This window comes from Bombina bombina, chromosome 4 (assembly GCF_027579735.1).
Source record: "Bombina bombina isolate aBomBom1 chromosome 4, aBomBom1.pri, whole genome shotgun sequence".
Lineage (NCBI taxonomy): Eukaryota > Metazoa > Chordata > Amphibia > Anura > Bombinatoridae > Bombina > Bombina bombina.
Genome location: NC_069502.1, coordinates 416,684,834 through 416,703,473, shown reverse-complemented (window position 1 = coordinate 416,703,473; position 18,640 = coordinate 416,684,834). Strand labels below are relative to the sequence as shown.

The 18,640-nt window shown below is 33.3% G+C and overlaps 1 protein-coding gene across 1 annotated transcript in view; it reads left to right on the top strand.

Annotated features, from left to right (window-relative positions):
• LOC128657509 (IgGFc-binding protein-like) overlaps positions 1–18,640 on the top strand; it is a 182,156-nt gene that overhangs the window by 78,909 nt on the left and 84,607 nt on the right. Inside the window, 13 exon segments of the mRNA XM_053711876.1 lie at positions 797–878; positions 2,258–2,338; positions 2,846–3,090; positions 4,141–4,424; positions 4,929–5,206; positions 6,198–6,793; positions 6,891–7,458; positions 7,699–7,902; positions 9,123–9,344; positions 9,379–9,482; positions 9,611–9,635; positions 9,638–9,894; positions 15,762–15,981. Coding sequence (XP_053567851.1) covers positions 797–878; positions 2,258–2,338; positions 2,846–3,090; positions 4,141–4,424; positions 4,929–5,206; positions 6,198–6,793; positions 6,891–7,458; positions 7,699–7,902; positions 9,123–9,344; positions 9,379–9,482; positions 9,611–9,635; positions 9,638–9,894; positions 15,762–15,981 — 3,166 coding nt within the window.

Genomic DNA, 18,640 nt, shown 5'->3' with positions numbered 1-18,640 from the left:
TGTCTTTCAAGATTTAGGTACAACATACAATTTTAAACAACTTTCCAGTTTACTTCTATTATCAAATTTATTTAATTATCTTACTATCATCTATTGAAGAAGCAGCAATGCATTACTGGTTTCTAACTGAACACATGGGTGAGCCAATGAGAATCAGTATATATATATATATATATATATATGTAGCCACCAATCAGCAGCTAGATCCTAGGTTCTTTGCTGCTCCTGAACTTTCCTAGATAACCTTTCACCAACTGAAAAAACAAGAAAAGGAAGCATAATTAATACATAAAGAAGGCACCTAAGCTTTTTTCTTGATTTAGTACTCTGGATCTGGACAGGACTTTTTTTATTGGTGGATGAATTTATCCACCAATCAGCAAGGACAACCCAGGTTGTTCACCAAAAATGGTCCTGCATCTAAACTTACATTCTTGCATTTAAAATAAAGATACCAAGAGAATAAAGAAAATTTGATAATAGGAGTAAATTAGAAAGTTGCTTAAAATTTCATACTCTATTTGAATCATAAAAGAAAAAAATTGCGTTCAGTGTCCCTTTAAATTTGTATGTTTTGTCTAAATCATGGATGTCTAATTATGCCTTTACTGTGCCTTTAAGAGTAGTGATGCACATTTAGTTTAAGCTGCTCACATGCTTGCGGTAAAAGCTTTTTGTTATGCATTTCAGCAATAGGAATGTAATTGCTTCCTTATGTTTAGCATACTATTTATTAAATATAAATAGTTTTTATGTAATTGAAAGGAATTTTCTGGACATTTTTTCTTTTCATTAGGTCACCTTTGCGGCAATTCGAGGATTAACAGAGTATGGCGATATAGCTATTGACAATATAGGAGTGAAAAATGGACCTTGTGGTAAGATTTTCTCTTTCAGTTATTCATCACATTTGAATCTGAGTTCTCTCATGAAATCAGGGTCTTGTTTCAAACAGACTGGGTAATTCTAGATCTACTTATTAAAAGTCAAGAATTAATATTTCCGTTTATAGCAAGTTAATGTAGCTAACAAAGTAATAATTAGAATTGTTAATTTGATTTCATAATTCATGTTTGTAGTTATTTTCTGAGTGTATGGAAGAGAGATCAGTTAATTAATGACACACTTTCTAGATCCCCAAGAAATCCAGAACCACTGTTGCATGTTGTGAATGTGTGGTTATTTGTATATCTAAATGTATCACTACCCCTCTCTATAGCATTTGCCAGTTTCAGCTGATGTGTAGTTTTGCAAGGCTGTGAGCAATGTGCTGTAGAAGTCTATTAATCATATTATTTAATAATATGGCACAACACAAAAACGTAACATTTTTAAATTGAAAGGATAGTGAGAATTGAAAGTGTTTTATAAGAAATAAAAATAAAATATATTACTCTACAGCTACAAGAACTGATGCACGAGGCTGGATGTATTACAAGGCAAACTAATAAGTTGTTTTTGTTTACCTAACTGGAGGATCACATAAGACAGTTTTATAATTATTTGTCACCCTTGTCTCAGGTTACCTCTGCAAAAGTTACTCCCATAAGGCTAGCAAAAGATATTGACATTCCTTCACATAAGTGACACAAACCTTGATGGGATCTAATTGAACAACCTGTGCATGGTGGCATCAGGGGCAGATCTAGGTTTTAACATTTTTGGGTGAAGCAGCTTGACCCGAAAGCTAAATGCCAATGCTAAAGTGGGTTTTGGACTTTTTTTCTGCCGTCATTTTTTTAAATGTTCTTTTCCCATTTTTTACCTCACATGTAAAAAGGTAGTACATGTTAAGCTTAGTGACTCTGGCACAAAGGTTTTGTTTGTACTAAATCTGTACATTTAAAAAAAAAAAAAAAAAAAAAAACATTTCCTTTGGTCTACGTATACATTTTTCTATTAGAGAAATCTGTGGTGAATAAACCTACTTTTTACTTCTTACTGTTAGCTTGGGAAAACGTGTGTACTTTTCCACCAAGAACAAATATTCAGCATTCTCTTTTCAAACAAACATTGTTTAGCATGTGTAACTGATGCTTTTTATAATATACACACACACATATATATATATATATATATATATATATATATATATATAAAATGCACCAGCAATTAGGTTAATAACTACTCTGGCTCATTAGAAAATTTTTCGAATACTTTCATGGTCTGAAATATTTAAATGTGTAATAAGACTACACGTTAATCATTTCTAACTGATTTTTATTTTAGTATATGTTTTTTATTATTTTTATTGTAGATTCCCCAACAACATTTGCAACAACAAAGATACATACAACAACTACAACCGTAAAACCAACAGCACCACCAGATATAACAGGTAAAATTTTATTACTGTCACTAAGTTAGAAATGTTGTCATTTTATGGTATTTCTTATGTGTTACATTCAATATTTAAATGCAGTATTCAAATATTGCAGTTAAATATTTGAATCTTATATACAATCTTGAAATGTTATTTGTTAGTTTTTTCTGCATTATTTCCATAGCTCTATTGGAATGGTTGTTAAATCTTAATGGGAATGTTTGTTCTAACATAACAAATACAGACAAAAACAGACGTGGGACCATCTGCAGTGTGTGCAGTATGCCTTATGAATTAATTCAAAAGCTCATCATTTTAGGTTTTCTTTGGTTAGCCAGAATAATTGATACATCAACGTATTGGTAATATGTTTAGGTCAAATATACAAGGTCTACAAAATAAAATCACATATTATTTTGTAATAAGAATGGAAATGCTGGTTATTAGTACTACTTTATTGTAAAATAGTAAATAATGACATCCTTTATGGGTTCTGATGTTATTTTTTCATTTTGAGTTTAGGAGGAACATGCAGTGGATATGGTGATCCTCATTACCTAACTTTTGATAATTATGCTCACACGTTCATGGGGAACTGCACCTACACTCTTACAAAGCTATGTGAAGCCAACAGCACTTTACAGCATTTCAATGTTGAAGTTGATCATGAGTACAGAGGAGGAAACCTGCATGTTTCATATGTCAAGCAGGCAACAGTGTATGTTTATAACTACAGTATAAGCCTAGAGAAGGGAAGACTTGTAAAGGTAAGTAAAAAAGAGAGCAATAAAAGCACGCTCACATACACACATACACATACAAACACACACTCACGCACCTAAACACACATTTACAAACATACACACACCTAAACACACTCACAAACACACACATACACATAAACACTCACAAACACACATACACATAAACACACTCACAGAAACACACACACATTTATACACTCACAAATAAACACATACACATAAAAACACACACATAGTTACACACTCACAAACACACACACGCCCACACTCACACACAAAACACACACATATACACGCACCTAAACACACTCACAAACACACGCGCACATATAAACACACACACATACACTTAAACACACTCAAAAACACACACACATAAACACAAATACACATACACATAAACACAATCACAAACACACACACATACAATTACACACTCACAAATACACACCTACACACACATACATACATACATACACACTCACAAACACACATACATACACACTCTCACATACACATACACCCACACACATATATAAACACCTACACAAAAGCACACATACACATATACTCTATTTAAATGTGATTTGTCTACAAGAAGTTTTTTTCAGCAGCTAAATAAAAATGTTAAATATCCTAATATGCAGCATTTATAGGACTTTATCATAGTAAATGAAATAGTTTCCAAAGGAAATCCATTTTTACGTATTAACACAATGAACAATCAGTAAATACGTAAGAACTGTTCTGATGGTTTTTGATAAATGATCTGATTTACTGTTCAACATCATTAAAAGTTAACCAGAGATTGTAAAAAAATAAAAAGTTGAAATGAAGTAATGAAAGAAGCATTGTATGTCCACATACAGTTTATCGTTATACACACATATTTTCACCAGTCCTGAGTAAATTATTTTTACTTTTTCCTATCTTTAATATTCTGTATATATACACACACACAGAATTCATAGCTTAGAGGACAATGCAGTGGATAGTGACATATTTACATCCCTGCATATATAATGACTTTTTCTATTGATAATCTATTCCTAGGTGAATGGAGTTCTGCAGAAGCTTCCACTGAGCTTGCCCCCTGATTTGTCTATCAGTCTAACGGGTCAATATGTTGTTGTGACTGCCCATTTTGGTTTAAAAGTAAAGTACGATGGTAACCATAGAGTGGAAGTGACACTTTCTAATAAGTACCAAGGCAAAGTGTGTGGCCTCTGTGCAAATTTCAATGGAAATCATTCTGATGACAACCTCAATCCTGCTGGAATAAAAGAGCCCAATTCTATTAATTATGGCAACAGCTGGCAGGTCAACAACAGCTTAAGGTATACTATTTGTATTTATTCCAAAAATCCTAATTAACCACAATGAACATACCATACCAGTTAAATATAAACAATGATATCAACTGAGATGTTGCTACCGTTAAGAAATAAAATATTTCTATTACACATACTTTTTTGACAGATATTTTTTATTTATAACTCATATTAACAGCTTCTATCTATTATACTTTTAGGATATTGTTTTTTCTTGTATGTCAAATGACTCTATATTTATCTAGACTGATAATTTAAAACATGTCTAAAAAATGTACAAATGATATGGAACCTGGATTCTCAATTACACACACTTAACACCCATTAAACAGTCATAATCAGGCCACAACCAACAATGCATGTTTGCATAGACATCCATAGTCCACTATTTATTTTTTCTAAAATTACTTGATGTAAAATGTAGGATATTGGATAGTATTATTTAAACTAAATAATACACATTACTATCTAAATAGTGAAGTCCATTATTCATTTTTTTCTCTCCGTAAGCTGTTCATCAGATGCAGGTCACACACCCCAGTGCACAGATGAAGAAAAACTTGTTATTGAAAGCAACCAGGCCTGTGGCATAATAGTCTCAACTGGTGGCATATTCCAAAACTGCCATCTGATAGTAGATCCGAATGAATACTTTGGGAATTGTTACTATGACATGTGTGAGTTTAACTTAAACCCAGAGATTCTCTGTAACAGTCTTCAGGCATATGCAGATGCTTGTCAAGCAGCAGGTGCCACAGTCCTTCCATGGAGAAATGAAACCTTTTGTCGTAAGTATTGATTCATTTAGCACTATAGGTATTTAAAAGGGGGGAAGCAAGCTGTCACAAAAAGGTGACCTGCAAGTCTTTTCACAATCATTATAATACATTATTAGTTTATAAGCTTGGAACAACTTACAGGCTAGAACTTATCTTTTAAATTCCAAACATTTCCTTTGTGCTGTATTTTGGAAACTGAAAGACTAAGTTAATGATACATTTCTGGTTCATTACAAAAAGCACAATCTGTTGCAACTCTGAATTTTTAGTCTTAATCTACAATATTTTTTATTATTATTATTAATAATAATAAGAATATTTATTAAAATTTCATTATTTTTAAACATTCTAATTGTTTGCAATTATTTTTATTTACTTATTTGTTTACAATAATTGTAATTTACTTATTATTTGTCAAATCATGAAGAAAAAACAATTATAAAGAGATGCAGGCTTTCAAAATTACAATACTATTTTACTGAGAGCTAATATTATTTAGCAAAAAAGAGCATTGTAGGCAAATACAGTTTACATTTCTTTTCCCACAGGAATTACATAATTTAAAACATTAACATTATATCCTCTGCATGGTATAATAGTAACAAAACTCATAAACAGCACTCATTGCTTATTTGAGGCTGATAAGAGAATAATGATCCACACATATTGTGCAATTAAGTTTAAGCAATTTATATACTTTTTAGAACTTAATAAAATATACATTTATATTCAGTATGAAATAGATTTTATATTTTCCAAAGTTAATATGTATTTTCATTTTCACTTAATATGCTAACAACAAAATTCTATAATATTTTGTGTCAAGTTGTAAAGAGTTAAAAAAAGAGACATTAGCCCTCTCTTTAGTTGTTTGATTTAATTTATATGACTCAAAAGATCTTATTAATCATCTGTGTAAAAAAAATGTTTTTCAATTGTGTTTATTCTTTGACTATTTAAATAACATCATTAATATAAAATATGCATTTATATATTACAGCTCTTCTGTGCCCTTCAAACAGTCATTCTGAGCATTGTGGCTCTGCCTGTCCAGCTACTTGTGTCAACCCAGGAGCACCATCTAATTGCAACCTTCCCTGTGTTGAGGGATGTGTTTGTGATCCAGGATACATTCTATACAACAATAAGTGTGTTCCAAGTCACCTTTGTGGATGTTGGGATGGTGACATTCATTATCCTGTAGGTTCAGAATTCTGGACTGATGAGGCTTGTTCTACAAAATGCACATGCCCATCAATAGGTGGCAGTTTAATCTGCACTCCTGCTTCATGTCCAAGTAACCAATACTGTAGTGTAGTAAACGGAGTTCCTGGCTGTAAAGATCACACATTTGGTGATTGTATAATACATGGTGATCCTCACTACTATACATTTGATAAACACACTCATCACTTCATGGGAATTTGTACCTATACACTGTCCAAACTTTGTATCAATACTTCTTTGCCATATTTCAATATTGAAGCAAAGAATGAACACCGTGGAAACCCCTCAGTGTCTTATGTACAAAAAGTCATCACAGATGTTTACAATCATAAAATAACAATTGTAAGAAATGAACCAAGCCGTGTCATGGTAAGTTATTTTTTTGTATAATTGCTATTTTTAAGCATTTGCACAAATGTTAGTAACTTAATCATACACTAAATATATTTAATGTTTTGCCTCCTAGGTGAATGGTATTTGGGCTACTCTGCCAGTAACATTGGTTAATGGGTCACTGACAGTGACCAGAAGTGTAAGATATGTTGTTTTGGAGACTGATTTCCTGCTAAGAGTCTCTTATGATAATGATCATACAGTGGAAGTAAGGGTTCCTAAGACCTATTTCAATGCAACATGTGGTATGTGTGGAAACCTAAATGGCATCATAGAAGATGAAAGCATGATGCCCAATGGTCAGCAAGCCCAGAATACAAATCAGTTTGGTGACAGCTGGAAAGTGGATGACGATGATCCATCATGCAATTTAATTGTTCCTATACCACCACCAATTTGTCCACAAGAAAAAGAAGATCTTTATGAGACAGATGTATTCTGTGGTCTCCTAACAAGTGAAAATGGTCCATTTCAAGCATGTCACTCTTTAATTAATCCAGCAAGCTTCTTGGACAGCTGTGTCTTTGATCTATGTGCTCTAGATGGCAGCAAAGATGCTCTTTGTACTGCTTTGGAAGCTTATGCTGATGCATGCCAAAGGGTGGGAGTTACTATTTCTTGGAGAAATTCAACTTTCTGTCGTGAGTATTCATTAGTTAATACAAAAATGTACTTTTATTGGTCTTATAAATATCAATTTACATTCATTTATTATTAATATTATTTTTTGATAACTATTTTATTTTACTGATTCTCATGAAGTATTGACTACTGAGATAGGAAATGTTAGACTGTATCATCATTTTTCTTAAACAGAAAAGTTTTGGGGTTTAGTTATATTTGTAAAAAAACAAATTATGATCTATTCTTTTTTTCTTCAGCACTTAAATGTCACATTAACAGTCACTATGAAGTGTGTGCAAGTGCTTGTCCAGCTACATGCACAAACCAAAATGCATCAAACACCTGCAATAGGCCATGCATGGAAGGATGTGAGTGTGATGCAGGCTTTGTTCTTAGTGGAGGATCTTGTGTTTCTGTTAGTAACTGCGGATGTATTTACAATGGCAAATATTATGAGGTTGGTATGATGCCATAGACTTATTACTGGCTTTGCACATCGGTATTTAAATGTTTTAAACGTTTAAAATATTGTACTATGTTATAAAAAATAATTTTACCATATTGTTTGTATTTCTACTACTAAGCTTTCTGGATTTTTATTTTGTGTACTTTCTGACCCCTAAATTTTTGGTGGGTAACATTTCTGCTTTTTGTTCATATATTTAAACGAGGGCATTAACAAAACCCACTACCACTGCTGGTATGTACCTTAGCATACCTCACTAAAAATCAGTTCACCTAACCTGCCCCTGTGAGCCACATCCTGGATTTTGTTTATCATTTAGTGGATAATCCTATCATTCTTTCAATCTTAATACCCTTTGAAAACATATTTTTTGTTATCAATTACTTGGCCTCTAGTCAGAGCAGTTGATGTTTAACCCCTGTCTTTTACTCAACTGTTTTCCCCCTGCATTTAACTTTCTGGATTTTTTTTCCCATCATAAATACTATATTGTAAGCTCCCAAATGCAAGGACCCCAAATATTTTTTCTGGTTGATATATATAGATATTGTAGGATATTGTAAGATATTTTAGCTACTCATTGCGCAAACATTTTTTGATTATATATAATAATAATGTCAAGTTTAAAAGATAATAGAAGGTTATATATATGAAAGGTTGTAATTTTTCAACAGTTAAGTGAAGTAGATATTTGCTCCATTTAAACGGTCATGAAATCAATTTTGTTCTTTTCATGATTCCGACAGAGCATGCTTTTTTAAATAACTTTTCAATTTATTTGTATTATCTAAATAATTTTCTTTGTATTCTTTGTTGAAAAGAATACCTACATAGGCTCAGAAGCTGCTGATTGGTGGCTGCACATATATGCCTCTTGTCATTGGCTTTCAGCTATATCTGTCTCCCGTTAGTGCAGTGCTCTTCCATCAACAAAGTTACAAAAATGAATGAAGAAAATTAGATAATATAAGTAAATTGTAAAGTTGTTTTAAAATGTTATGATCTATCTAAATCATAAAAGAAAATGTTGGAGTTTCATGCCCCTTTAAGCAATGATTTCTTTAAAAATCGCATCTGAGTCTGTAACAGGGAAATGTAAACTTTTTAAATATAACAACTAAGCAATAGTGAACTAGTCAATTGTTGTTGATCACAATTTTGCTTAAACTGTATTATATGATTTATAATTTTATAGAAGAGGAAATGTTTTGCAAGGGGAATGTGAAAGCCAGTGTAAATGTATTGGAAACAACACTGTGAGTTGCATTACTGAGCCGTGTGGACCTCATCAAGTATGTAAAGTTCAGAATGGAGTTCAAGGATGCTTCCCAGCTGGCACTACCATCTGCCATATTTATGGTGACCCACACTACATAACATTTGATGGAAAATTGTATCATTTCCAAGGATCTTGCAATTACACAGTTGTAGAAGCCTGTAAAAAACTCATCTGTAAATTTCTCAATCACAGCCAGGAATGAGCACAGAGGGAGTTTGTCTTGGACAGCTTTGAATTCAGTTGCTGTTAACATTGGTAACTTACGCATTATTTTAGGAAAGAACAAAATTGTGCAGGTGAGTTTAATATTCTTTTCATGAACATGTCATCTAAAAATATTCACTAGTCAGCCATAAAAGTTTATTGGTGAAGGTTCTTAATCAGAATTATTTGGTTTATTAATGCAGGTTTTGTATTTTTGTAGGTGAATGAAGTTATTGTTTCTTTACCTCTAATCCCTGGACTGGAATCTCTTTAACTATTAGCGGCTCCTATGTTGTTCTACAAACTGATTTTGGCCTTGAAGTTAAATTTAGCGGGGACCATGATCTTTTTGTTCAAGTCAATGAAAAATATAAAAGGCAGCTCTGTGGTCTTTGTGGCACATATAATGAAAATATATTGGATGATTTCCTAAAGCCTGACGGTTTAATAGCACATACCTCAAATGAATTTGGAAATAGCTGGCGTGTTCCTGATGATGCCTGGGTGTAAGTATAGTAACAAATGTATGACATATAATCTAGAACTGTAAAATCTGTCTAAAAATGACTTTTTACAATAATCTTAATATTTATATGTATGTAGCATAACTGGGGTGTATCTAGGGTTTGTCCTGCCCTAAGCACTCTAGTTGCTGACCTCTGATTTTAGGCCCAGGAATAACTTTTATGGAATTATCAAACCAAATAACCAGCAATATACAAATCATCAAATGGATATAGATAGCAGGCCTGTTACACTAGAAAAAAATATCATATTAAATGGAATGTAATAAATCATCTTAAAGGGACATGAAACCCAAAATGGTTATTTCATGATTCAGATAGAGCATGCAATTTAAACAACTTTCTAATTTACTTCTATTATCAAATTGTATTTTTGTTCTTGGTATTGTTTGTTGAAAAAACAGGGACGGAAGCTCTGGAGCAAGCTTGTGTCTAGAGAACTATATGGCAGCAAAAGAACATTTTTGAGATTCATATTCCTTAAATATTGAAATGTTAAATATTGCCTACAAATATACCATGATGTACAAATACTTCCCTCATATTCTTATATTACATGAATATGAAAATTTCCGTGTTGTCACAGGCAAATTAAATGAAATTGTCACAGCCATAGTTAGAGGATTTTTAGATAGTCATACATATACTTTATCTTTTAGAAAATATTTAACCCCTTCAATGCGTATGACCAACTATGTTCATCATGCACATTGCAGCCTGCAGGCACATACGAAACCTCTTCATCATGTAGGGGGATTGCTGTTATTATTTACTAAAATCTATGTAAAAATTATACATACAGTATATATATATATATATATATTTTTTTGCCGTAGCAATCTCACATATCATAAATTATAAATATAATAAGGGCATATTGTGAATCTGCTGGTTCTGCTGAAAAAAACAACAATTTTGGCTAGATTACAAGGGGAGCACTAATTTATTGTATGCCTGTAAACTTGCAAAGTCGCCCATTTATAGGCGCACGATAAATAACCAGCCATTACAAGTGGCTGGTTATTGCTACCGCAGTAGCAATTAGCGCTACAAAAATTAACCAGAGGTCAGACCCAACTGCCACCCCCCCCCCCAAAACAATATGTAGCACCTTTTTAAAAATAAAAAATTACTGCACTAGGCAGTTTTTGGGGACTAAAGTTGGTGGCTGTGTGGTGTTAGAAAAAAAAACAGCACAGAAAAGTGCCTTTACATTGCGGTCTATGGGATCTGTGTGTTCCTTGTAAATGTATATGTATATGCTTATAATCATACATATATATTTAAATTGGCTGCCCATTGCTGTGCGATTTAGCCCTTTTGCTGTGCTAGTTTGCATGCCATGTTTTACAGTATGAGTATGAGGCTCGCACTGGAGATTATGGAAGCACGCTCTCATGAGCGCAATGATTCCATGCAATGTACTTATAATGGCAGCTTTCGCGGAAGTGATATTTTGCGCTCAACTTATAATATAGCCCTATATAATTTGTGTGGGCGACTCACTGAAATTTGACTTACAATAGGGTTTAAATGTAGGTAGCGAAAAAAGCTCAACATTTTTGCATATTTCTACAAAGAAAAAGTTTTGTTACTCATATTTTCAGTATAGGTGGGGATACAACAGGTAAAAGTAGCTATTTAAAAAACTATCTGCTAGATTACGAGTTTTGCGTTTAGCCTTAAAAAAGCAGCGTTGAGAGGGTCCCAACGCTGCTTTTTAACGCCTGCTGGTATTACGAGTCTGGCAGGTACAGGTGTACCGCTCACTTTTTTTCCGCGACTCCAACATACCGCAAATCCACTTACGTAAATTGTGTATCCCATATTTTCAATGGGATTTTCCTAACGCCGGTATTACCAGTCTTGGAAAAAGTGAGCGGTACAGCCTCTCAAGTCAAGACTGGTACCGCATTTAAAAGTCAGTAGTTAAGAGTTTTATGGGCTAACGCCATAACATAAAACTCTTAACTAAAGTACTAAAAAGTACACTAACACCCATAAACTACATATTAACCCCTAAACTGAGCCCCCCCCCCCCCACATCGCAAACACTTAAATAAAATGTTTAACCCCTAATCTGCCCGACCGGACATCGCCACAGCTTAAAAATAATATATTAACCCCTAAACTGCGCACTCCCACCTCGCAAACACTAGTTAAATTTTATTAAACCCCTAATCTGCCATCCCTAACATCGCCGACACCTACCTACATTTATTAAACCCCCTAATCTGCCGCCCCCAACATCGCCGCAACTATATTAAATGTATTAACCCATAAACCTAAGTCTAACCCTAACACCCCTAACTTAAATATAATTAAAATAAATATAATTAAAATTACTACAATTAACTAAATCTATTCCTATTTAAAACTAAATACTTACCTATAAAATAAACCCTAAGATAGCTACAATATAACTAATAGTTACATTTTATCTATCTTAGGGTTTATTTTTATTTTACAGGCAAACTTTGTATTTATTTTAACTAGGTACAATAGTTACTAAATAGTTATTAACTATTTAATAGCTACCTGGTTAAAATAAAGACACATTTACCTGTAAAATAAAAATAAACTTGTTACAATTATACCTAACACTACACTATAATTAAATTAATTCCCTAAACTAACTACTATTAAATACAAATAAATACAATTATCTAAATTACGAAACCCCCCCCCCCCACTAAAATTACAGAAAATAATAAAATAATTACAATTTTTTTTAAACTAATTACACCTAATCTAATCCCCCTTATAAAATAAAAAAGCCCCCCAAAATAATAAAAATCCCTACCCTACACTAAATTACAAATAGCCCTTAAAAGGGCCTTTGCGGGGCATTGCCCCAAAGTAATCAGCTCTTTTACCTGTAAAAAAAAATACAATACCCTCCCCAACATTAAAACCCACCACCCACACACCAACCCTACTCTAAAACCCACCCAATCCCCCCTTAATAAAACCTAACACTAACCCCTTGAAGATCACCCTACCTTGAGACGTCTTCACCCAACAGGGCAGCAGTGGTCCTCCAGATGGCAGAAGTCTTCATCCTATCCGGGAAGAAGTGGTCCTCCAGATGGCCAGAAGTCTTCATTCAGATGGCATTCTTCTATCTTCATCCATCCGGAGCGGAGCGGGTCCATCTTCAAGACCTCCCGACGCGGAGAATCCTCTTCTTTCCGACGACTAACACTAAATGACGGTACCTTTAAGTGACATCATCCAAGATGGCATTTCTTCAGTTCCGATTGGCTAATAAAATTCTATCAGCCAATCGGAAATTAAGGCAGAAAAAATCCTATTGGCTGATCCAATCAGCCAATAGGATTGAAGTTCAAATCTATTGGCTGATCCAATCAGTCAATAGGATTGAGCTTGCATTCTATTGGCTGATTGGAACAGCCAATAGAATGCAAGTTCAATCCTATTGGCTGATTGGATCAGCCAATAGGATTTTTTCTACCTTAATTCGGATTGGCTGATGGAATTCTATCAGCCAATCGGAATTGAAGGGACGCCATCTTGGATGACGTCACTTAAAGGTACCGTCATTTAATGTTAGTCGTCGGAAGGAAGAGGATGCTCCGCGTCGGATGTCTTGGAGATGGACCGCTCCGCTCCAGATGGACGAAGATAGAAGATGCCGCCTGGATGAAGACTTCTGCCCATCTGGAGTACCTCTTCTTCCCGGATAGGATGAAGACTTCGGACCGTCTGGAGGACCAGATCTGCCCGGTTGGGTGAAGACGTCTCAAGGTAGGGTGATCTTCAAGGGGTTAGTGTTAGGTTTTAGTAAGGGGGTATAGGGTGGGTTTAGAATAGGGTTGGGTGTGTGGGTGGTGGGTTTTAATGTTGGGGGGGTATTGTATTTTTTTTTACAGGTAAAATAGCTGATTACTTTGGGGCAATGCCCCGCAAAAGGCCCTTTTAAGGGCTATTTGTAATTTAGTATAGGGTAGGGATTTTTATTATTTTGGGGGGCTTTTTTATTTTATTAGGGGATTAGATTAGGTGTAATTAGTTTTAAAAAATTGTAATTATTTTTATTATTTTCTGTAATTTAGTGTTTGTTATTTAATTAATTTAGATAATTTATTTAATTGTATTTAATTGTAGTTAATTTAGGGAATTAATTTAATTATAGTGCAGTGTTAGGTGTAATTGTAACTTAGATTAGGTTTTATTTTACAGGTATATTTGTATTTATTTTAACTAGGAAGTTATTAAATAGTTAATAACTATTTAATAACTATTCTACCTAGTTGAAATAAATACAAACTTGCCTGTAAAATAAAAATAAACCTAAGATAGCTACAATGTAACTATTAGTTATATTGTAGCTAGCTTATGGTTTATTTATATAGGTAAGTATTTAGTCTTAAATAGGAATAATTTAGTTAATGATAGTTATTTTATTTAGATTTATTTAAAATTATATTTAAATTAGGGGGGTGTTAGGGTTAGGGTTAGACTAAGATTTAGGGGTTAATAACTTTTAATATAGTGGCAGCGATGTTGGGGACGGCAGATTAGGGGTTAATAAATGTAGTTAGGTTGCGGCGACATTGGGGGTGGCAGATTGGGGGTTAATACATATAATGTAGGTGGCAGCGATGTTGGGGGCAGCAGATTAGGGGTTAATAAATATATGTAGATGGCGGCGGTGTCCGGGAGCGGCAGATTAGGGGTTAATAATATAATGTAGGTGTCGACGATGTCGGGGAAGGCAGATTAGGGGTTAATAAGTGTAAGATTAGGGTGTTTAGACTCGGAGTTCATGTTAGGGTGTTAGGTGTAGACATAAAATGTATTTCCCCATAGGAATCAATGAAGCTGCGTTAGGAGCTTTACGCAGCTTTTTTGCAGGTGTTAGGTTTTTTTTCAGCCGGCTCTCCCCCATTGATTCCTAATGGGGAAATCGTGCACAAGCACGTTTTACCTGCTTACCGCTAACGTAAGCAGCGCTGGTATTGAGGTGAGATGTGGAGCTAAATTTTGCTCTACGCTCACTTTTCTGCGGCTAATGACAGGTTTCTAAAAACCCGTATACCAGCATTGTCTGTAGGTGAGTGGTGAGGGAAAACTGCTTGTTAGCACCGCACAGCCTTACCGACAAAACTTGTAATCCAGGCGAAAGTAGGTAAAGGAGCTGTTTGTAATCAATTAAATACACTCCAGTAGGAGTACAATGTTGCTTCAACTTACAAATCCATGACCTCTATCTACATGTGGCGGTGCATTAAAGCAAGGTATCAACCTTCCAAACGCTTCCTCATTTTGGGGGAAATAATCAAGCACAATCAAATTGAATCAGAGAAGCCCTGCACTGCCTTAAAAGATAGGGGAAAAATAGTGACCTCAGGCATATTTGGTAATAAACACACGTTGTATTGGGGATAAAGGCTTGAAGAGTCATTACATGATGAATAATGTTTGCTTGTTCCCCTGCTCTATAACAAAAAGTTTAATTTAAAAAAAAAATGTGCTGTAAACAAATTTTCCGTCCTGTTAGTCATTAACCTGAATGCAAAAAGTGGCACCCCTCCAAACTAGCTCCCTTTGCATGGGCCTAGTTGGCCAAGTCCAAAAATACATGCCTGCATATTAGATATCAACAATCTTAGATATGAACTTTAACAATTAGGTATAAAAAAATCTATTTATTTGTATTTTTGATTGTATGTAGGACTATTGATTAAAGTACTAGGTTGTTGGATACTTATGTAGCATGTTGATGACTTTACTAAAGTAATTTCTAAGAATATAAATCCTTGTTTACTTTAGTTGTGAACCAGATGCTGTTGAACCATCTCCATGTAATCTGTTGATGAGAAGCATTATGAGGATGAATGTAAAATCATCTTCTTAAATGATGGACCTTTCAAAGACTGTCATTTCTATGTTCTTCCTCAATTATATTTTGAAACATGTGTCTATGATCAGTGTGCCACTGGAGGGAACCTTGGTCAGTTTTGCAATTCTTTAGAGGCTTATGCTGATGCTTGTCAAAATGCTGGTATTCATCTTGGAGACTGGAAAAAAGACACTATCTGCAGTAAGTAAACAATTTTTGTGATAATATCAATGCTTAATTTGCTTTGTGACCACAATATGAATTGCCAATATTTTGTACTCAACAAAGCCAAGACAATGAAAATATTATGGTGGTATTTGGAAGCAAAACCCAAATTCTGACCTCCTAACTTTAATCTTTGTTGATATCCCTAACCCTATATATTAACTATAGCCCTAGCCATAACCTGAACCCAAATCCTAATATTAACTCTAATACATTGGGCCATATTACATGTGACTTGCTAATGATATTACAAGTCTATGGTAAATCCCATTTACCAGAGAATGGTTAGCACTGCCAACATCACTCTAGCACAACCTATACTTTCAATGTATATTGGGACTTTGCTTAATAGAGTTGATATTCCAACTTGAAAGTTATAGGTTGGGCTCGAGTGAAAGCAGAAACTATGCTAGAATATTTCGCGGAACTTAATATCTGAAGTAGTGTAATGATAATAAAAAAACTCAAAACACATCAAAAACATATTAAAATACAATATTACACTAATATATACACTTTTTATTAAAAAATATAATTTTAATATTGTTTAAAAAGGTTTAAAAGGGTTAAAAAGGTATACAGTATATAGCAAATGGTGTGCCTGGAAAGGGCTTTTATATATATATATTTGTGTATACATGTGTATTTATGTGTTAATGTGTTTATATGTGCACTCATGTCTGTATATATATATATATATATATATATATATATATAAATAAAATGAGTTATTTTTTCTACATTTTGTATTTAGTGGAGGATTTTAAACTCACTTTTCGCCTCCCCATAATTTTAATTGTTGTTATATATATATATATTATATATATATATAGACACACATATAAGCACATGTATATACATATATACAAATATATATATATATATATATATATATATACACTTTGAGCCCTTCCCTGTCAAATAGCTTTAAACATGCAGTATCATTTTTATTCATTTTTAACATGTTTTGAATAGAAATACTCAAAATTCCTATGTTTTTCATTTAGAAAAAAAATGTTCTTTCTATTTGTAAATATATATTTGTTTATATATCTTTATATACTATTCATATGGATATATATTTTACAAAAAATAATCATATACTGTATATATATATATATATATATATATATATATACATATATACATATATATATATATATATATATATATTTATATATATATATATATATATATATATATATATATATATATAAATATATTTAAAAGTAAAAAGGACAAAGGAATGTAAAGTATCCCTAACGCACCTTTTGCCTTAGTGCAGTTGATCTAGTGCAGCACCAAAAGTGATAACTAAAAAGGCTTTTTGTGGTGCGCCCCAAAGCAGTCTATGGGAGAAAGAGAGAAAGTTAATGCAGGTACAATATCCGAAGTCTTGAAGTTAGTGTGCCTGAGTCTTTTGCTTGTTTGCTAACTTTTTACTTTTAACTTTTAATAGGCGCTCTAATCTGGCCGTGTTCATTTTTTACTTTGAGCGCAGTTAACGCTCGAGCAAAGAAAAATAATTAGTGCTCCACTTGTAATCCAGCCCCATAGTCTTAAAACCTTACTCCAACTCTGACCCCAATCAAAATAAAATGTTCATCTATATATATACGTATATGCAAACTTGTTTATGTTTGGGCACTTTTAGATTGCATATCATATAGAAGAATACAATGGAAGTGTAGAACGGAATGTCTAGTTTCTTGTGTTTGTTCTGTTTAGTTATTTTAGGCCATGCTAATATAAAGTAATCTGTCGTGACTTTTATCTTTTTCATTTCACAGCTGTCCCTACATCATCACCAATAATTAGCATTATTAGCACAACCAACCATAACAACACCAACCACAGTTTCCAGTCATAGACCACCATCAGGTAATTTGCTTAGGTGTCCTGAGATATCTGCAGAGTTTGTAAACTAAAAAAACAGCTTGCATGAGGCAATATACTGTAAGAGAAAGAAAATTATACTAAAATTGTTCAACCAATTGATTAACTTACAGTAGATAGTACAGCGTGAGCATTTATACATTAAATGCTGGTTAAAAATATTAGACCCAGGGAAAAGAGATCTTACCAGCTTTTATCGCTTTCAGTATAAGGTCAGTCCAAATAGATTATTTACCATTGTTATTTTAATTTATAAACCATTAAAAAAACACATTTTACATAGGTTTTCAAAAATTTTTGCAGTAGTTTCTCTTCTGACCATTAGCTGCTCCCATTCCAGTTTATTTGAGTTTTTTGTACTAAAAGTTGTATTGAATGTGGGTATTGTTCGTTTTCTTTTCTATGGTATTCCAATCCATTAGAAGTGAGATCATCTGAATGGTATAAGTCAACTTAATTACATATGCCATTTAACTAAAATATGCTTCACCATTCTTACACTTGGATTGGCTAAACACACAAAAAAACTACAAGATTCAGAGACTGATGGTTAAAATCTTGCCAGCAGGGAAAGAAATCACACAAAATCTTTATAAATCACTATTCCAAACCATGTGCTACATGATTTATTTATTGCATTAATACCTTTGATAAATGCCACGTGTATGTTATGCAACATTTGTTACAAGAATCACGTTAATTTATTGAATCAACAAGCTTAGTTGGTGGACTTATATAC